This window comes from Stylophora pistillata, chromosome 7 (genome assembly GCF_964205215.1).
Source record: "Stylophora pistillata chromosome 7, jaStyPist1.2, whole genome shotgun sequence".
NCBI lineage: Eukaryota > Metazoa > Cnidaria > Anthozoa > Scleractinia > Pocilloporidae > Stylophora > Stylophora pistillata.
Genome location: NC_142525.1, coordinates 18,135,161 through 18,157,153, shown reverse-complemented (window position 1 = coordinate 18,157,153; position 21,993 = coordinate 18,135,161). Strand labels below are relative to the sequence as shown.

The 21,993-nt window shown below is 37.1% G+C and overlaps 3 protein-coding genes and 1 non-coding gene across 6 annotated transcripts in view; 2 read left to right on the top strand and 2 right to left on the bottom strand.

The window, feature by feature from the left end:
- The first annotated feature begins 44 nt into the window (after positions 1 to 44).
- Positions 45 to 9,103, top strand: LOC111339264 (uncharacterized). The gene is made up of 4 exons (XR_015989600.1): positions 45 to 687; positions 5,018 to 5,078; positions 5,469 to 5,534; positions 6,051 to 9,103. It is a non-coding gene; the product is annotated as an uncharacterized LOC111339264 (transcript).
- A 143-nt stretch (positions 9,104 to 9,246) lies between these two features.
- LOC111344767 (uncharacterized) lies at positions 9,247 to 10,775 on the bottom strand. Its single transcript, XM_022952020.2, has one exon. The coding sequence runs from the start codon at positions 9,987 to 9,989 to the stop codon at positions 9,420 to 9,422; it is 570 nt and encodes a 189-aa protein (XP_022807755.2). The 5' UTR covers positions 9,990 to 10,775; the 3' UTR covers positions 9,247 to 9,419.
- A 3,623-nt stretch (positions 10,776 to 14,398) lies between these two features.
- LOC148726952 (uncharacterized) overlaps positions 14,399 to 21,993 on the top strand; it is a 33,530-nt gene continuing 25,935 nt past the window's right edge. The window contains exons 1-2 of one of the 3 annotated variants that reach the window (XM_088727965.1): positions 14,401 to 14,502; positions 15,436 to 17,058. In XM_088727965.1, coding sequence (XP_088584091.1) covers positions 14,442 to 14,502; positions 15,436 to 15,971 — 597 coding nt within the window. In that variant the 5' untranslated portion in view covers positions 14,401 to 14,441 and the 3' untranslated portion in view covers positions 15,972 to 17,058. Of the gene's footprint in view, positions 14,503 to 15,435; positions 17,059 to 21,993 lie in introns of those variants that run through there. The other 2 variants (XR_015989636.1, XR_015989637.1) reach the window with 2 other exon arrangements.
- Positions 16,775 to 19,365, bottom strand: LOC148726953 (uncharacterized). Its single transcript, XM_088728010.1, has 3 exons — positions 18,735 to 19,365; positions 18,440 to 18,489; positions 16,775 to 18,316 (listed from the first exon to the last, which is right to left on the bottom strand). The coding sequence occupies exons 1-3, from the start codon at positions 18,899 to 18,901 to the stop codon at positions 18,198 to 18,200; spliced, it is 336 nt and encodes a 111-aa protein (XP_088584136.1). The 5' UTR covers positions 18,902 to 19,365; the 3' UTR covers positions 16,775 to 18,197.

Sequence of the window (21,993 nt, the reverse complement as noted above, 5' to 3'; positions counted from 1 at the left end):
AACATGGTCAGCGGTATTGATACTTTGTCATGCACATTAACAATCATTGTTAACATGGCGGATCAGAATGTTGCTGATGTACAGTCGTTATTAAAGTCTGTCCAAGATCTTTCTGAAAGACTTATTCCTCGTAATCAAGCCATTAATAATGAAGTATCAAGGATCTTCAATAGAAGCGGTACAAGGAACGTAAACACAACGAATACACCATCAACAAGTTCAACAGTTCAGACTAGCAACAACGCCGTTCAGTTTTCACGATTCCGGCGCCTTCAAAACAGTCGAAGAATTGGTCAAAGTTTGACATCTAGGCGCCAGAATCGTCCAGCAAACACACCGTTTCTCTGTGATGTGACTCTTCTGAGTAGCCTCCATGATACTATCGTCCCAAGACAAAGCACTAAACTGTTCTCAACGGAACGCGGCCACGTGATCACAGCTATCCGTTTTCACAAGGGGATGTCAGAAATAGAAGTCGAGACTACTATACATGAGGCTTTTGGAGATCTAATTCCTCCTTTGGTAGATATTGAGATCCTGCACTCAGTTCACCATTATCTGGTAAAACCTGTCCTTGGTCGCGATAATCAAGGTCTTGATGGCACAATTATCCATAGATTATTTAAATCCAAGAACAAGCCCATTTATGTCAGACCAAGTGAAGTCCTTATTCCCGAAATTGCACAGGTATGGTATTTATAAATTCAAAATAAGTAAAATTATTTGTCATGTATTGTTCATTTGGGATTGACCCAAGGGCAAAAAGTGTCTACCTTACATGCCTTAAATACCTTAAAAAACTTAAATAATTGGCCTTTGCTATTGCAATCATAATTGAATCAACTGGATCTGCATATGCTGGTTTTATGCTTTAAATCCAACCCTATCTCTTGATAAACACTGAGAAACATGGTTATCTGGCACACATTCAATGTAAAGCCATATTTCAAATAATCCCAGGTGGAAATCTTATTAAGATCTTCGTAAGATTCTTAATAAGATTCTTACTAAGATCTTATCTTACTTCTTAATTAAGATTCTTACAAGATCTTACAAGATTCTTACAAGATTCTTACAAGATTCTTACAAGATTCTTACAAGATTCTTACAAGATCTTACAAGATCTTAAGAAAATGCTCCAAGATCTTACCAAGATCTTACCAGATCTTACCAAGATCTTACCAAGATCTTACCAAGATCTTACAAGATCTTACCAAGATCTTACCAAGATCTTACAAGATCTTACCAAGATCTTACAAAGATCTTACCAAGATCTTACAAAGATCTTACCAAGATCTTACAAAGATCTTACCAAGATCTTACAAAGATCTTACCAAGATCTTACCAGATCTTACTAAGATTCTTGTAAGATCTTAGAGGATCTTACCAAGATTCTTGTAAGATCTTACAAGACCTTACCAAGATTCTCACAAGATCTTGATGATATGAGATCTTACCAAGATCTTACTCAGATCTCATCAAAATATTTCTCATTTCTGCAAAAAAACAATGTTACCAAAATAGAAAGAGCAGAGAAAAACTTTAGAACAATATTTTATTAAAACAGAAAGCCTATTTTTATTACAAAGCAATGAACTGTTTATACAAGTTTGAAACTCAGAAAACAAGGACACTACTAAATTGTTCCCAAGTAAAATTAAAGGGCGATGCACCTCTTTGCAACATAATAATGGTATTCCAAATTTTCATTAATGGAAAAAAAATTACCACTTATTTTACTAAAAAGTATGAAGGTGAGATTAAATATTATTTGAAAGAGACTAATTCAAATGCATAATTAAAAAAAGCTGCAACAAATTATTGTTTTACTAAAAAGTATGAAGGTAAGATTAAATATTATTTGAAAGAGACTAATTCAAATGCATAATTAAAAAAAGCTGCAACAAATTATTGTTAGGATCCAAAATATCTAATGTACCACTCTTTGCCTGAAGGGAACCTCCACTAAAACAGGACAACAACTTTAAACTACAGAACATATTGTTCACAATCAGAACTGTTCAAACTTTTTTGTAATGAAAGAATTGAGACCCAAAATAAATGAATTTCAAAAACGCTTGTTTTGGTTTTTAAATTTCGCGGATACTTCCATCTTAAATAACTGTGATGGGCAACAGTTGCTCTCTTGTTTCAAACAAAAGCCCTTTTTGTGAAAACAATAACTGCAACCATGGCACGTCACAATCATTCAAGATAGTGGCACCTGGGAAATTTGAAAGTGAAAATAAGTTGTTCTAAATTCTTTTTTTTTTCTGAAACAACAACTAGTTTAATGAAAATTGATTGCAAATATTATTTTGTACAATTTTAAATTGTTCATTTGAGTCAAGGTGGAGTTTCTCTTTAACAATACATTTTTAGAATTAGAAGTTTGGAAACTCAAAAGTGATGTGAATGTTGGACTCACAGTGACCTAAAAATCTAAGAATAATTAACAATTATTCCACGAGCGCGTGTTGGATATGAGATGATAGATAGCCAACAAGGCGCGTAGCGCCGAGTTGGCTATAATCATCTCATATCCAACAAGCGCGAGTGGAATAATTGTTTTATTAAAAACGCTACATTAAATTATTAACTTTTATTAAATTTTTAGCTCCCTTTTAATTTTAAGCCGACGCGTACGCTTACCATATCATAGATTATGGTATATTGGCTCACCTACCATAATGGCTAAGCCAATAAAAAGTCTTGAATTGCATTATCCAATGATCCAGTTTTTAATAATAGTTATTATCTTTTTAAATAATGTGAAATTCTGTGAAGGGAACTCCTCTTCAATGATCCTAAACACAAGCTAAGAGAATATATTTTCTTAAGTGATTACACAATGTTGTGAAACTAAAAAGGCTATTGCTAAAATTGAGCCCTCATGCCATTATCAAAACAACCATTGCAGTGCATGACACCTACCAAGGATGCTGTGGGGGAGCTTCCAACTCCAGGTCTCACCAACATCACTCACATTACCAGCACCTTGAATTTCATACTTGGGCTAAAAAAAATCAATAACAGAATTCTAGTTGGAATAAAAGAGAAAACAAATAAACAATAGAATGGAGACTTATGACGATTTCCTTGACTTGTCTGTTGGTACATTAAAAGGTTATCTTAACGTCAGAGGTCTTCAAGCTACTGGTAAAAAAGTGGAACTTGTGGCGAGGGCTCATTATGTACATCCTCTGGTTCAACAACCTCTAACTCAGTCTCTTTATCTTCGGGAACCTCTGGCAGAGGCTCAATGCCAAAATCCATTTCAACATTGTCCCCTAAAGAATCATTAGATGCAGATGTGCTTGCCTCTTTGTCCAATAATCTTCTTTCTTGAGGAGTCTTGTCGAACTTGTTTTTCAGTACAGACAAAAAAAGCGTAGGGTTGGGATATTCTCTAGTAGGCTGTCCATCTACAAAGTGGTTCGCACAGACAAAAGTCCCATTTCCAGGTGAAAAATCATACCGCTTAATCCTGGGGCTATAGCATCTTTCCATTTCTGGTGTTTATTCTTGGCTGTGGTAAATTTAAAGAAACGGATCGAACAACATTTTGTTGGATATCTATCGTTGTTACTACCACCAATGCAACAGCGAGCTGTTTTTGGCTTAGCAGTCGACATAAACGCGCCTGAGATTAAAAAAAGTATAAGTAACACTTGCATAATCAAAAAATGGAATATGACGAGCAAAACTGTAGAAAACATGCTTGAACATTTTCTCTTTTATGTTTGACACTCTTTCACGTGGTTGATTTGCATATGTCACCTCCATAAAAAGTAAAAAAATCGCAAGAAAGATCGATCTCAGGCGGCTGAAATTTCTTACATACTTCGGCTATATACTTACCTAAAATTTCTGAAAATTTGAAGACCAGGGATTCATCTGACAGGAAGAAAATTAAGGAAATGTAGCTTGCACCCAAGTCACGGGTTGAAATTTTACAGGTAATGTATGGGGCTTGGTAGCCGCGCCTCCCAATGTTTTGCTTGCCCAACAAAATGGGGGCGTATACCGTGATTTGTTGAACTGTATGTTTTCAAAGCGATCGTTGTCGATTTGCATCGACGATTTTAAAATTGAAGTTTAAATGCACTAGATCTGTATGAAAAAGCTATTTTAATCAGGAGGTTTTATTTCTTCGCGTACTCCGGTTTTCCCCTCACATAAAAAAAAATATTTCAGTTGATTTGTTCTGCTGTAAGTTGATTAATAGTCTCCCAAATTAGTAGAGCACTCATGCTCAAATAAATAGCCTTGAGACTCAAATAAAGTGATTGTTGTTATTAGTATTACTGTTTACCTACATGAAATATCATTAAAAGCTAACTTTTTTTACAAGATCTTGTAAGATTGTCTTAACATTGTTTCTAATAGATGTTAGAGTGTTGATACCTTAATTAATAAATTTTTGAGATCTTGTAATTTTTTTTTATCAATAGAATGCAGCAAACTGACTTTTTTGATGACAAGATCTTGTAAGATTTCCTTAAGATCTTACAAGATTTTATCAAGATCTTTTAAGATCTTAAAATGCTACACACTGACTAAATTTGACAAGATCTTGTAAGATTTATTTTAAGATCTTACAAGATTTTTATTAAGATCTTTTAAGATCTTAGCAAGTTGGATACTGGTTTTTTTTCTGATAAGATCTTGTAAGATTCTCAAGATCTTACAAGATATTTTTTAAGATCTTAGAATGTTGAATATTGATTTCTTTGGATAAGATCTTGTAAGATCCTCTTAAGATCTTACAAGATTTTTACCAAGATTTTTTAAGATCTTAAGAGTTAAACAAGATCTTATTAAGATCTTAATCTTAATAAGAATCTTACAAGATTCTTGTAAGATCTTACAAGATCTTAATAAGATTTCCACCTAGGAATTAAAAACTCAGAAAATAATAATAAAAATCATGAAAGACATTCAGACGATGGACATTTGTCTGTTATTTGGCTCAATAATTATATTATTTATTATCCATACTGTATCTTCTTGATAGGACCAAGAAGAGGACAACAAAGAAAAGATCAAAGCTAAGATTGATCTCTCAAATGATAAAGGTAAGTCAGCTAAATGTCTCTAAGAACATTGCACAATCTAAATCTGTAAATTACCATGTAAATCTGTAGATGAGAAATCAATGACTTTTTGTGGGCTGACTCTCTGTATAGTTAGGTATTATGCGGGTCAATCACAGAGGACATGAAAGTTGAATATTTATTATTTATTTTCCTTGTGATTGGGTCATTTATGTGTTTCACCTGCATAAAACCTAATTATACAGAGAGTCAACTCTGATTGGTCAATTTGCGGGCCAAGCCTGCAAAAAGTCATTGATTTCTCATTTACAGATTTAAATGGTGATTTACAGATTTAGATGGTGCAATGTTCCTTAGTATGAGTGTCATTTATCTTTCCTAAATTGACACTAGTATTTTATCATAAACTAGATGAGGAAGATGATGATGATATCTTCCTTAACTCGCCCATCCAAGTCTCTTCAAACAGTCATGCAGGTAATCAAAATAGTACTTATCAAAGTGACAATTTGGCAAAATTTGTAGGCCAATCATCCAGGTGTATATATACACTATCTGATGTTCTTTTGAGATTTACTTTAAAGACTTGTATCAAAGAGCCCTTCTCAGGACTACATCTACCCTGATGATCTACTTAATGCTATTGTTACTTTGACATATATTCTTGCATACAGTTTACACCTTTCTACATAATGAAAAATAGTAGTGGAAATCATCTGATGAGTTTACAGTGAAAAAAAAATTATATATAACATACATAACTGCTATATTTAAACAGAGATTGTTGTCATGGTTATTTATAGTGCTTTGAGAATGTATATGAGCGAAAAATAACCATAGTGTTAAAACCAAAATGTGTACCTTTTGGTTTGGGTTTGCACCCTTCTGTGCCTTCTCTAGGTACAGGCTTGCTCTGAGGCCTGCTCCCTCCCTTTGCCCACAAACTACTGTTTATGTAATAACCAAAACAATAATTTATATTTTTTATGAAAGGTTATGGTCAAGGTATTCAACGAGCCAGTCAGACCACTCAAGCCACTAGTCAACCAACAGCTCAGATAACCCAAGCAAGAAGTCAACCAACAGCTCAGACCACCCAAGCCACTAGTCAACAAACAGCTCGGACAACCCAAGCAACTAGTCAACCTACAGCTCAGACAACCCAAGCAAGTAGTCAACAAACAGCTCAGATAACCCAAGCAAGTAGTCAACCAACAGCTCAGACCACCCAAGCCACTAGTCAACAAACAGCTCAGACAATCCAAGCAACTAGTCAACCAACAGCTCAAAACACCCAAGCCACTAATCAACAAACACCACGGACCACCCAAGAGACCAGTCAGCCTGCTGCAGGGTCAAGTGAAACTGCAGCTTTTCAAATTGTTGAAAATGACATTCCTCACTATGACAATGAGGTGTCTTTTGTTAAGTTAGCTGTTATTTTCCGCACAAATATCAGAAAATATATCATTGAATTATTCTCACAGCCTGATATTTTAATGTGCCACCTTGATCTTGTTGTCTATGATGAATGTGGCGAAGTGGAAAAAGGCAAAGGAAAGTGAGTTCTGTTAGATGTATTCACAGCATTTTGGCAGGAAATTTTTATGGGTGATGCTGTTGGAAGTACTGAGAAAATTCCTTATATTAGACTTGACCTACAAAAGCCCCAGTGGGAGTCAATAGCAAGAGTTCTTGTATATGGCTATTTGCATTGTAAATATTTTCCACTCTCCTTGTCCAAGTTATTTGTGATGTCATGCCTGTTTGGAGAACAAGCTATTGAACCAGAGGATTTGCTGCAGTCTTTCAGAGATTTCATTACACATGAAGACTGTGAAGTATTGAATATGTGCTTGAGTGAAGAGTTTGATCCAAATGATGAAGATGCTCTAGAATTCCTCCGTTCCTTCAAATGTTTCAGGGTTGCCACCAAAGAAACCATCCACAAAATTGTTCAGGAGCTGTCTCATCAAGAGCTTATACAAAAGCCAAGGTACATTCTTAATTGTTGGTCACCAATAGTAGCACATCTAAAGTCAGATCCCAGCTTTAAGTCCAAAGAAGGGATCAAGGAATTGTATGCTGCTAAGCAACCAACTCCAAAGAAGGTAATCAAGTTGTTCAAAGCTGAACCATCAAGCGAGCAAGAGCACCACAGTTTTGATCACCTCAAGAGATTCGTCAAATCACTTGAGGGGAAATCTCTGCAAAGGTTTCTTCACTTCTGCACAGGAAGTGATGTAATCACATGTCAATCTATTGAGGTCCAGTTTTCTCGTGATGATGGATTTGCAAGGCGTCCAGTTGTCCATACCTGTGGACCCATGTTGCAATTACCATGCACCTACGAGTCATATCCTGAACTTGCAGAAGAGTTTACAAAGGTGATGAAAGAAGGAGCTGCATGGTCTTTTGAGTTGGTTTAGGACACTATGGTTGTTTACATTTGTTATAAAATTATTAGATTTATGATTTTGATACAGATATAGGACACTGCTTTATAAATTCATTATATAGATTCATGATTTTAATTTTTTTTTTTTTTAAGATTTTAATGTTAGGATTTAGACAGGGGAGCCACTGCCATTTTAACCCTTGTAGTTTATTTTAAATAGATCTTTCTTTCTAGTCCAATTGTTTCTCTCAGCATTCAACAAATGATCCATTAGAATAGCCACAATTTAAACACTAAATGTACAGTTTTTGAAATGACTTTGAACTGGCCAAATTCTTTTTCTGTTGTTACGTGATATTTAAAAATTGGTTATAGACAATATATTGAAATAATAGTGCAAAAATTGTAGAACTGAGATTTGAAGAGTAAATTCTGGCTTCTTGTTGATTGGGGTGAGTAAAATCACTCTGAAACTTAGGTTTAAATACAATATTATGGTATATTTACAAGGATTTCAAACCATAACAATGGTCATGAATGGAACTGGTCAGTTTAATAATTATAAGATGAAGTGTTATAAAGATTCATAGACTCTTGTTCTTTGGCCATCAAAGTTTGGTAAGAAAAACAACACATAAAGCAGTTATAAACATGGTGAAGCAATGCATTTTATAAAAACAGACGACGTTTGGTATGTCACAACATACATTTTCAAAAGTAACCGTTAAAAGATGAAAAGCTATCTATATTCAAAACAAAAATAGCGAGCAATCTGGGTAAAATTAAAAATAGCAGTGACACATTAGTAAAGTGACAACATCTCACTGGTGAGGTTAGCATTCAAAGCTGGGTTCAATTCTTGTATAAACAAGGTTTCCTTATTATTACAATGTTAGTCGATTTTCCCTGACGCGAGGATTTCAAAATTATCCCATTTAATATTATGAGCAGTAGTCATAACATGATTGGCAATAGCTGATGTGTGCTCATGTTTGGAGAGTGCTTTAAGATGTTCAGTTTTTCTATCCATCGGTCGTCGCTTTGTTTTGCCAAGGTAGAAATCACTGCAGTCCCAACAACTTGCTTTGTAAACAACCCTTGACCTTTGGGAACAATTTAGGCGGTCTTTGTAGGGGAAGAAGGATGTTATCCGCCGACTGTTAACATAAATAACTTTGAGATTAAAGACAGAATAAAACTCATAAACACAAGATTTAAGGCATTTTGCTATCTGGTTGCTCTCTAGACCTAAATAAGGTAACAAAATGATTACATCCTTCTTTGGAACGGTAGAGATTTGGATGTTAGGCTTGTTTCTGTTTTTCTTTATAACATTGTTACTGTGAAAATTGTTATAGATTGTTCAACTTTTGTGTGCCAAAGACTGTGACACACTAAATGTTTTAGTTATTTTTAAAAAATTGTGTACATAGTTAATATTAAATGACATTTTTGAACATTTTATATGATTTTTCCTAGTTTGTGAGAAATTGATAATATTTGTTACATATCATTGAAAGCGTTTTTGTTTTGTTAATGTTGCATATGATTATGGATTGATTATGAACACATGTAGTTCATCACACTGATGATTATGAGTGATTTTAATGATGATCTTAATCTAAATAAAAACATAAGTGCTATTGTATTTGCTTTATTCTTTTTATTTACAAGTCATGTTGGAGTTATTATTTGTCTTGTCTGCTGGTCTTTTGCAATATAATCAGTTTTTGTTTATAAATGTGATCAAAGAACTGTAAACATTAATTTTTAAATGAACCACAAGAAATGTTGACACACCTAAGCATTTAATCCTTATATATTTTCAATGATGACAAAGCAACTGCAAAAATGTCATAACAGAAAACAATGTGAATACTATTAACCTACATCTATCTTTGGGGCTGCCTACAATGCAAATTGTATCACATTTTAAGATTCATCTATAACACCATTATGAAATCTCATTGGAAAGTTTCCAGAATTTGCAGGACAGACAAAAAGTGATTTATCCCAGAGTTTCCATCATCAGATAATGGATCAACGTTCTCCTTCAACTGTTGATTTTCACTCTCAGTTAGCTGTAGTTCTAGCTCTGGAACAACAACATTATTGTCAGTGATTATATCTAGAATCGGACCATCTTGGTCTATGCCATAGGATTCTGTGTCAAGAACTTCTGCAGCATCAGATGTTTGTAACAGTGACATATTCCATAAGGCTAGTGGTGAGTGATGACCAGTTGTTCTCATCCCATAATAATTCCACTGGCTGTGAAATTTATTTAGTGATGCATTAATTCTTGGAAGATATACATAATGTAATGCATATAAATGTACTTCATTTAGAGAATCAAGTATTTCATTATTTTCCATAAACTCAAAAAGATCTTTGTAAAATGCAGAACAAACTCGGTTGACCTCTGCCCACAAACGTTCTATTCTCTGATTGTGAACACTGCGTCCAGCAATGAAACTTCCCCTGTCTGATCCTCGATTATTTATCATATACCTGGCCACGTCAATGTTTTCCATTCCATGATCTCCACAGACACGCAGGGGAAGCCCATATTCATTAACACCTTTCTCAAAAAGGCCTAATGCGGTGCTTGCTTTGTTATTGTTACAACAGGTAAGGTATATAACAGCTCTACTAAAACCATCAATACAGCCAGGTATGACAAATCTCCAGGAAATCGATTTGTGATTAGAATCTACATGCCACAAATAATTTGATCCAGGAACATTATACGTTCGCCTAACCAATGAGTACCTCCTTCGAACCTCCCTTCAAAGGCCATCTAATCGTTTTAAGCACTCTCTAACTCTTGCCCTTTGAACCTTTATTCCCAGCTCTACCCTCCTTCGATAAAAGTCTTCGAAGAAACACCCAAAAAGTTTGCTATGCTACTCCAGCTCATGCCAGTCTCACGAAGCTGCTCCATAATATCTATCGATATTTGAAAGGAAGGTCTACCACCTGTATCTTTGTTGACTGAGAAAGTTTTTCCAGCGCTCCCTCTATCAACTGCGCTAATTACTTCATTGATTTTAACGAGGCAATCGATCAAATCACTAACTAGGCCAATTGGAGGAAGAGAAGCTTCGGCGAAAGTAGAACGAGGGATAGCTAGCATCATTCGCACAATATCATCTAATTCTTTTCTGCACCTATCCAGTAAGAATAGGTCTCCATTATCGTACGAAGAGGAAATTTTCCCAATTAAGAGATTAAGTAGAGCCAATAATTCTTTAAAATTATCGCTGGAAAACATTTCCCCACTCACTGTCACCTTTAAATCCGCCATCTTGTGTTTTAAAATTAATACCGCTGACTTGTGTTTTAAAAATAATACCGCTGACCATGTTTCGAAACTTATTTATTTATTTATTTATTTAATCGCTTTCACCATACTTACAATACTAAAAAGACTAAAATATACATATGAACAAGACACAGAAGAGAACAGAGGACAAGGGTGCGGGACACACAACAGAGCGAGGCTCCAAATTAAGTGTGCTCTTACGAGAAATATACAAATACTAACTATGTAAACAATAGACAGTGTAAAAAGTATATAAAAATGTATATAAAATAATAAAAGCAAAAACGATAGGAATAAATCCCTTATGCGGCCGATAGAAAGTCCTAATAGCAGCAGTTACCAACTAATAGAAGATCACGTGACCTGCTGCATTTGCAGCAGATCGACTTCCAGGTGTTGAAGTTAGTGACGTCATAGTTTGTACGAAAAGCAGCGGAATAGCGTTGGAGTACGTGAGATTTAAACTGATTGAGAGAACTAATAATACGAGTGGATACAGGTAAAGTATTCCATAGTTTAGCGACACGATTAAAGTAACTAAATTTAAAAAGCTTTGTACGGCACTTAGGAATTAGTACGTCTTGATCAGAGCTATGACGAGTAAGACGGGTGCCTTTGGGCCTGACATAATCAGCTATGGGTAAGGTGTAGTGGCCAGCGCGACACTTGAAATAGAAAATTAAGTCCTTCACTTCGTGCCAGTATGTTAACGGTAGCAGGTTGAGGCGAGAAAGGCGCTCATGATAAGAAATATCCTCTTGCCAGTGCGTGTTTAAGATGAATTTTGTTGCCCTGCGTTGAAGACTTTCTATTTTTTTTATGCCACCGATCGAACTGGGAGCCCATATCTCGCTAGCATAGCCAATATGTGATCTTACAAACGTGAGATATAGTAATTTCCTATGATCTGTAGTGAATGACGAAAGACTGTTGCGTCGCAAGAATGCAAGCATCCTATTGGCCTTAGCTAATAAAGTGTTGGTGTGAGTGTCCCATGTGAGGTCGGAAGAGATTGACACTCCGAGGTCTTTTACTTGAGTGACGTGATTAAGTGAGATGTTGTTCAACTTATAATCGTAGCGAAGTGGGAAGCGCTTACGTGTGACGGTTAGTACCTCACATTTAGAGGTGTTGAACTTTAGGTGCCAATTATCACTCCAGCCCTGCAGACTGTCCAGGTCTTTTTGGAGTGACTCACAGTCCTGTAGACTATCAATGACACTGGAACACTTTGAGTCGTCGGCGAAAAGTGCGATATGATTCTGTATCACCGGCGGGAGGTCGTTCACATAAACTAAGAACAGCAGAGGACCAAGGATACTGCCTTGAGGGACTCCTGATGGAACTGGGGAACGACTAGAGGTGAAACCGTGGACCAAGCACTGCTGACCACGTCCATCTAGATAACTCTCAAACCACTGCAGAAGTTTCCCACTGACACCGTATTGGGAGAGTTTCAGAAGCAACCCTTGGTGGGAAACACTGTCGAAAGCCTTCGCGAGATCCAGATACACTATGTCCGACTGCAGGCCCTTATCAAGAGACTGGCCAATCTAGTGATAGAACGTTAGAAGCTGGGTGACTGTAGATCGACCCTAAAGGAAACCGTGCTGAGCATTGTCAAACAAAGGACAAAGAAAATCATTAAAGTGCTTGAGTATACATCGTTCTAATACTTTGGACACAACGCACAGTAGAGAGAGATAGGTCTGTAGTTAGTAACGTCCTCCTTTTTTCCTTTCTTATAAACAGGAACGACAAGTGCGTTTTTCCATTCAATGGGTAGTTTACCCTCCTCAAGAGATAAATTAAAAAGGGCGCAAAGAGAAGGATATTAGCATCGATAACATCCAGAAGGGCGGATTTCCAAATGGACCAGCAGGCGTCAACATCAGAGTCACGTAATACGCTATTACTAATAGCAGAGCTCTGCATAATCTGCAGTTTGAGGTTCTCGAAGTTAGCTGATTTGAATTTATAGGCATAGCGTGCAGGTTTCTTTACCCTACGAGGCCAAGCAACCAAATTAAATTCAAGTAGGTCGTGATCGGTCACAAGGCCAGCCAGTAGAGGAGTTAAGGTCGCAATGTTCATAATGCGGTCAGGTGCATCAGTTATTATTAAATCCAAAATATTCTCCTTGCGGGTCGGAAAAGGGTTCACTTGCAGTAGAGAGTGGTCGAGTAAAGTTTCACAAAAAGCAGAATCGGCAGAGTTCGTAAAGTTCGAAAAGCCGCAGCCTTCAATCCACTTGATGGCAGGATAATTGAAGTCCCCAAGAATTAAGGAATGGCTCTTGAGGAAGCGAGCAGAGATATTGAGATGAGACATAAACTCCGTGACGGAGTAAAAATCATAGCTTGGTGTAGAGTCAGGTGGTCTATAAATAACACTGATTACTAATTTAGAAGAACACGCGAGGTTTAACTCGACGCATAACATTTCGAGCCCTGTTTCTAAGTCAGATCTGCGACGGCAATCAAGATTGACCTTTACTGCTATTAGCACGCCCCCGCCTTCACGTTCAACCCTATCGCGTCTAAAGATAGTGTAGCCGGCATCCAAAATCTCAGAGTCCAGGAAAAAATCTTTGAGCCAAGTCTCGGTAACACAAATGATGTCGTATTCGTTAGTGTAAACCAGCTTTTGAAATGCATGAATCTGGCAGAACGATTCGCTGCGAGGAGACTTGTGTTTACTTTTTAGGCTTTGTGCATTAAATGAAAGGCATTTTAGGAGACGATCGTTGGTGGAAGGGCCGGGATTAACAGACACGTCCCCGCCTCTGAGAAGAAGCTGCCGCGATGCGGACGAGTTGGGATAGTAAAGACACGGAGCACGCTTTTTCTTGATCTTTATGTGGTAAAAGCGGGAATCTTTCAGCGGCAGATGGAATAAATGTCTAGAGTAAAGAGGAATGCCGTGATGAATTGAGCGGCAACCAACAATGCCGCGATGGACAATACCTCCAAACGACCAGATCAACGATGACAATAGCTCATCAAGTACGGAATTTGTCCCATTGTTCATATGCAAAATGGTTGGAAAACCACGACGCACAGTTGGAAAAGAGCAAGAAATAAATGTTGAATTTTCTGCAAATACTGTTGAAGTTCCAGCCACTAGACCCGCTACAGGTGCTGTCCAGGATCTTAGCCATATTCGTCTGTGATGTAGACTGCCGAAGGACCAAAACGATAAGAGAAAAATAACAAAAACAACAGAGCTAAAAAAACTTGAACCAGTGCGAATCATCACTCATGCATTGGATTGAATTAACTAATCATGATAATCAATCGATATTCTCGTCCAGTAAAGTTTTTCTCGTCCATCAAAATTTTTCTTGCATTATAAGTTTTTTCTCGTGTATAAAAAAGTTTTTCTGGTGCAACAATCTTTTTTCTGGAAGTACAAAAACTGTATCTCATCCAGTAAAACTGTAACTCGTCCAGTGAAATTTTAAACTCGTACTATGATATTTGTAACTCTTCATGTAAACTTCCTTTCACTATACTTTTGTCCTGTCCGGCTTGCCATATGCCATAGAAAACCAAGAATAGCAGGTGCCGCCCTTTTTGTTTAGGACCATGATGCAACGTGGTCAGAATTGATACGTGAGACAAAGTGAAACCATTGTCTCGTTTACCAATCTTCACCTACGATGGGAAATAGTGGCGTATGGGCCGTTTGTTTCGTCGTTGTGGTTTCAATTCCTTTCTCAGGTTAGTTTTCTAGTATATATTATTCTCCTAAGCGGTAAATAAGCGGTGTTGTGGGAATGCAATGGAGGGCCCGAGGGTTCCATATCTTCCGGCCCTCCCTTCAACTTGATTTTAATGAGACAGAAAGGACAACTCTTCCGCCAGAATTATTTGCGTGAAGAAAGCCTTAATCGGTGGAGCGCAAAAATCTTACATAAACACTTGTTACAGGACTCAAGAAGGATCTTCACTCACGTATTACATACTAGCTTCCATCAAGCGATAATTTTCACAATCACCATGAGTAATAGTTATTTTGGAATCCTCGCTCATTTTGGAACAACCTTGATTTTAATGGCAACTCATGAAGTAAACTTTGAACCTTGATTTCAAAGTACATTTCTGAGACTAACTGAAGGATACCCCGTCACATCGAGTCTATTACTGAAAAGGGCTAGCCACTCGGAAATAATTAAATTCAAGATGGCGACGTATCTTAAGTAGCTGCCTAGTGACCAAATTTTTTTGGGGATCACTTTCTCGTGGAGCCTAGAAATCGGGCTCCATTTGGTAACCAAGCCTCCTAGAGGCCTCGCATAATGATAAAGGTAAAGAAAGACTGGTAAGGACTCCTCATGTGGCATTCTGCCTTCAAATTATGTTTTTGCTCTCCTTATTAAACTCTTTCCCCTGTGAGTGGAACATTTGATTTTGAGTAATCTTACTTGAAGGATTTCGTAAAATTACCCTAAGCGCATGCGCGAGCTGCTGTAATTAAAATGGCGGTAAAAACGAAACGCACGTCGCAGCCTCCAAAACGGCTTTTAAACGAATATTTGGCAGTTGAATATAAGAAAAAGAAGAGGAGGAAATCAGCTAGGGATAATAAGCTTTATGAAATCGAAATAGTCGCGATCGACAAACAGAAGAAAAGAGTTAAAATTCACTATAAAGGTTACAAAGAAGAAGCTGATGAATGGCGTGACTCTCAGGACGAGAACATGTCCCCATTCGAACGGGTGGAGAAAGCGTATATTCCTGAAGAAATATCTCTTGAAGACAGGACGAACGTCTTCCATGGACATATCTATCAAGAAATAAAGCATAAGCTGTGGTCAGGGCGGCATGATGATCCTGAAATCAGGATCGAAGTTAATGTTGACTGTGATGTTTTCGATAGAGGACTTGGTAAGGTTTTAAAAGGAATTCAGATCAGAGGGAAGAAGGTACATACAATCAAGGATAATGCTGACTTGGATCATATACTAGGTTTAAAGTGGAATGAGAGGATTTTCAATGAAAATGGCGACTTTGCGTATGTTGTGAATGGAACAGTGCAATACTGGTTGACCAAGAGAAACCCAATTATGGAGTTTAAATACATTGGAGGAAAGTTTGTACGGTCAGAGATAGAAGGCCTGTATGCTTTAGTTTTAACCTTTGTTGGGGGAGACGGCAACAAGAGACAGTACATCAGCAGGACTTTTTAGTTTAAATTATATGTCATGTGTAAAATAAATTTTGCATTATGTTTGCATAGTCGACACTGCTAATTTGAAAGGACATAATTTGTCAAAGGCTTAACTCACTCAGTGAGGTAAAAGTATAGTTTCACTGTTATATTTTCTGATATGAACATAAAACAAATGGGGTATAAGTTCAAATTATGTTGTTAAGACTGCTACAAAGGCTTTGCCAGTCACTTAAACCCTACATACATTTTGGGGTCCATTTCCCTTTAATTTTAACAAGATGTGAGGAACATGTAGGATGCTGGCAATGTATACAATGCGATGTACATGTCTTAGTTGTGAGCCCAGTGTTTGAGCAGTTGGAACACTTATAGGTGTTTTTGACCCTTGCATATCCAGCTGCCTCTAGGTACTGTATTCTATTTTTCTTCAGAAATAATTGTTTGAGTGCAGCAATTCCCCTGTGGTTGGTGGATCGAAAGTAATCCTTTGATGCCCTATCATTGTACTTCTCCATACCTTGCTGAGTATAGTGGGCAATGTTTGTGTATAGATTAAGGAATTCAGGAACATGGTAATAAAAGGCATGCATGTAAGGGGTGACATCCTTGGTTTGGTATAATGTAAGAGAGTTACCTAACCAATCCCCAATCTTGCCTTTTAAATGCATAATTTCATCATTACAATGAAAATCAAGCTTAAAATCACCAATAATATCTATGAAATCAGCCCATAGCTTTTGAATTTGGGCACAGTTTTCACAAGTAGGAAGAATTGCTGACATTTCTATATGTTGAAACAATTTCAGCTTCTCAGGACCAGTCAGGTCTCTGTACTCTAATTTCTTGCTTTCTTTCCCAATATGCCACTGAAATGATACTCCCAGGTTGTTGAGGAGCATTTCATAACCCGCCATATATTTATATTTATCTCTTGGAAATCCATCTGTAAATATTCCCTTTTTCTCAATGCTATCTAGTCTTCTTAATTGTCTAATCAGAAGTTCAATCAAATTGTCAGAAATTCGTAAGAACAGATGTAAAGTATCAATGACTACATGATCAAGAGGAGTAAATGGGAATAAAGGATTCTTTTTACAATTAAACACACTGACTTATTTGTGATTTTACACACTGACTTATTTGTGCCAGGTTTCGTGCCCCTAGACTAAGATCAGTTATAGACCAGTTATAGACCAGTTATAGACCAGTTGTATCCCACCTCTGTAGTCTGGGGCACTTACACCATATGCAAGCATAGTCTTGGTTTGCAGCCCCTAGGCCACAAACACAAGCCAGAAACTTCCAGTCTCCCCCAAGGAAATATTCAATATCATATTTGCAATTATTTACAGTAATTGTCTTAAGCGATTCCATCTCATTCCTGAGATCAGAGAGACTTTCTTGTAAATTTTCATAGCTTTCAGTTGTTTTTATTATTGCCAAAATGTACTTCCCTTTTTCCCCCATGGCTACATCTTTCTCATTTAATATAGTGTAAGTGAAGTTCACTATTTTCAACCTCTTTCCTATCTGTGTTCCATCCCCACTGAGCTTTACCTTAATTGTGTTTTCTTTCAAGTCTAGTCTTGTTAATTGTTTTCGAAGGCTGTCTTCAAATTTTACTTGAACACCTTCTGCTTCACCAGGAGTGCAACTCAAATTCCATGAAGTATTTAACTTGTTTATCTGTTTCGTTATCTGGGACAGTTTTGGCATATCTTTTGCCTTGATTGAAACTCACGCCAGGCTTCATTGGAGATGTTAAATTTGTCTTTCAAATACATCCACATATCAAGATCATCCAGCTCTTTGCCTGTCATTTCCTTTGCATTGTCGTCAATAAAAGGAAGTTCACCTTCTTCAAGAAGACTAAAAGTTTCTAACTGACCAGTGTCCTCATTGAAGACTTCTACCTTGGTGGCAACATAATTGTATAAGCCAAGGAATGACAGGGTTGTGTGACATTGTTCCTTCATTTGTTTTTTGACGCGTGCCTGATGCTGTCGCGTGTACTGCTGAAAAGATTTTTTCTTTGCTGGGCCTCTTGACCTTTTTTCCGAGCACATGTCTGCAACCTTTTTGCTAAACGTTTGAATCGTCTCTTGCTCTCTTCATCTTTCTTCTGTGACTTATTCAGGGCAGTTTTCAATTTCTCTTCAAGGCAAATCCGTTTAGCTGCTTGCTCAGTCACGCACTCCTCGAGAACTCTTTTCTCACCTCTCAGCCGATCGCAATCACCCTTTCATTTCAAAACGTCAACTTCATTGTAGAACACTTTCAATTTATAATTTGGTCCAAATTTCCACCCGTTAACTAATTTCTTCAGGGCTTTTCCTCCTGATTTGCTTGCCCGCTTGAACGCTGTATGAAAGATTGATATCTTTTTCTTAAAAACGTTCAAAATGCGTTTGTTTACTTCCACATTATGTGCTCCTGAGTCTTCCAAAATTTTCTTCACGACAGATGCTAAAGGAGAATCGTTACCTTCATCGTCATGACTCTTTCCCTCCTTCGATATGGTGTAAATGAGCAAACTAAAGGGGAAAAAATGGAACACCGGTAAATTTATTTTAAATGCCGCTAACATGAAACACATGTAACACAATCTTACTTTAGAATTGTTGACATTACGTAAAGTGTATTTTGTACTTCTTGAGCCGGCTACGGCGAGCGCTTGTATTCGATGTTATTTACTCCTCTTCCGAGCTCAAATACCTTTTCCGGAGGTACTCTTTACAGTATTAAAATTTACAGTAAGAATGTTATTTTATATACTTACTTGTTTATTTCATACGAGAACGAAGGAAAAGAATCACCCGATGAACCGCTTCCCTGCTCTCCTGAATCATGCCCAGCCGATTCACTTCTTTCAATGGAAATGAATAGCAGCAGTAAAAATGGTATTGGTAACACTTGAAGGCCATCGGTCCGTAAGAAAATGTTCATCAATATTTATGAATCGCACACCAAAACGCGGGGAATTTATTACAGTTTTCAAATCTGGCGGTAACACGGCTATCCCAGCATGCAGTGAGAAGCTGTTCCCTAGTTTTCACAGGCAGTTCTGATTTTCGCGCTCAGATTTATTAAAAATTGACTCGACCTACTAAAAGAAACTTCCAAGGTCCGTGACTTGTTATGTACTTTTCGAACTAAAAAAGTGCAATAAAGATGTAATAAACAGGTACGTTTCATAAACCGGTGGTAACCAATTGTGAAATTTTTCATGAAAATCACAGTGAGCAAAAAACTACCCAATTTTCATTTTTTGTGAGAGAGCTATTATTGGGCGTGGCCATCGGAGATATGATAGTACCTTTTGTTAACAAGGAGTTTCATATGCAAACGTTTATCAAAGGGATTTTCCATTTTTGTAAGAGATGATCAGCCCAGTGCTCAGAAACTGTGAAATCCAGGGAGCCCAGCATATGCTTTTTAGGAAAAAGGCTAAAATTCCTGAGTCGCTCAAGCGCAAAAGTAAGGCACTAGGGGCCAACGGGCACTGCTAGACAACAGCCATGCCAATGTTCTATTTGAGAGCAAATCCGTGCAAAAATCAAACATTGCATGACAAAGTTAAAAGACTAAAACTTCACCGTTCTTTTGCATACAAGTAGCTTTTAGAAAGTATACAATTGCTGTGTACGGTTTTTTCCTTGAAATAAATATTTGTTTCCGAAAAACGAAAACATTTCGTTTTCAGTCTCGGGATCGATTTAGTGACACCGAGCAGGTTTAAAATAGGTCGTGATTCACTCGACTCGCATATCGAAACAACTGCGGTAGAAAAAGTTATCATAGTTCCAAGTTGTGGTACAACTCGTCATAGTCTAAACACCGTGGATGATTTCATGAAAGATTAGATTAATCCCAGTATTCAAGAGAAGTCAAAAGCTTATGGCTCTCCCGTCTTGCGTAAAACGGTAAGCGAAAAACAACGCATTTGCCTTTGTTCAGAATTTCGTAAGATTACGAATGACAATACTAGAGTTGATGATCTTTCAAATTATATAAGGTTTAGTTTGTGGAAATGAATTTAGGACTTTTGACAATTTTTTGAAAATCGTGAAGAATGACAAAATCACGCCATCCTGTTGTGTACATGTGACCATCAAGACATTGATGTATTAAATATTGACACGATTGCGATGCATGTAGCAAAGTAAATAATTATAATGACCTTAACTCAAATATTATATTCTTAGCTGTTCGTAAGAGTCCAAAGTTTTTCTGCTTTGCCGTTTTCTCCATTCAGCGGTCTCCGTAAGTTTGACATCTGGACCGTCAATTTAGGTCATGGCTCGATCAAAACGGCTGCTCCTGAAAACGTCTAAACTTTACAATTTTTGTTCCCTGTGCGCCTGATACAACGTGTTGGTTTTCTTAGCGACAAAATTCATTAAAATGCTGATCGAGCTGACTATTGAAAGTTTATGTTCAGAGTTTTCTATCGTCGATCCTGTTCATTATTTATCCGTTGTTTGCCAGACTGTGAGCAAATTTGTTTCGCTTTAATTTATAAGAAATTTTCAGAGAGGCTAAACGAGCTTGCGTGACAGTTGAATTTGTTCATGGGGTGGTGGGAAATGAAGTATGCGGCCTCTCTCTATAATTCGTTACTTTGAAGTAGCAGATTTCTCTTTAGAACGCTAATAAACTATTTTACCAAGAATTTATGTTTCTCGTTACTTACTTTTGAAGAATCGAACACCTCAATTTTATGTAATTAAATCAACCTCATTATTGCATGTTTATTTCCCATGTGAACTAAATAAGATTCTAAGTTGAAAAAAGACAATACTTTGGGTGTTCCCGCTCTTGGGGAAATGATGGAAGTTTTTTTTGCTCTTTCGGGAGTATAGTCGGTAGTCCATGTTTGTAAATTTAACCTATTATATTGTCGCGCTATGCAAACTACGTATGGTAGTTCCGTCAATTAAAATCATCGAGACCTCTTTCCTGTTTTGAACTGATGTGATTGAAAACTTTGGAACAACGATAGTCAAAAACAAAAGAAAAGAGACCTATGGCAAAAAGACCCAATCTTGGCAATACCCTACCCACCCTATGTACCAATTACTGTCACGAACTCTTGCATAGCCTGATATGCAAATTTTGTGTTGCTTTGCAATCGAGACGTAATTTGCATTTGTCTCAAAACGGATTCACGGTAAGCTGCATGGGAATATCTACTTGAACTAATTGGCTTTATTGTCAGCCCTTTTATGGTGTCCTTCAGAATTTTCAAGAAAAATTGTACTAACAGTATAGAGAGTACAAATGTGAAAAGTGAGCTACAAAATTCGTCGAAAACTAAGCCGGTACCGTTTTGATCGTGGCTGCAGCGGCGGGCTTCTCTGTTCATGATAAACCTCAATGAAATAAAACAAATGGTAAAATGAAGCACTTTGAAAGCTCGAGAATTTCATATCCAAGTTGTGGTCAGTATATTTGTATTGTTCTTTACGCTTTTTGAGTTGCCTGGATTTTTAAAAACATAGGGATGCTACGCATGAATTACGGTCTTTTCGTCCAAAAGTCTTTTCGTCCTAGAGTTTTTTCATCTAAGTCTGTTCGTCTAATTGGTAAATCTTTTCTCGAAGCAAATAAATAACTTTTAGAAGGCTTGATAAGACTATATAAAGAACTTATTGGTGTGAGCCGTTGCCATTTTGGTTCCGATAGCTTTAGTCATCAATCCTCGTTTTACGAATTCAACGTCGTGAATTACGATAAATACACAGAGAAGATGTTTAGTTGGGGTCATTTTTGGCTTCGTTTCATTTCTCTATCGTGTTGGACTATGTTGTTGGTTATGTCTGACATTTAGCGATGTTACACTTAGTTGTCTATCACACCTAACAGACGCTTCACAACAAGCCTGATAGTCCCATTTCTTTTGCGCGAAATAATTAAAAGGCAAGTCTTTAGTTGCCACAATCTAATAAAATATATTGTGTCACAACTTCATTTAAAATAATGTTGTAACTTTGACGAATAGACTTGATATTGGACGAATGGACCTAAGACTTTAGACG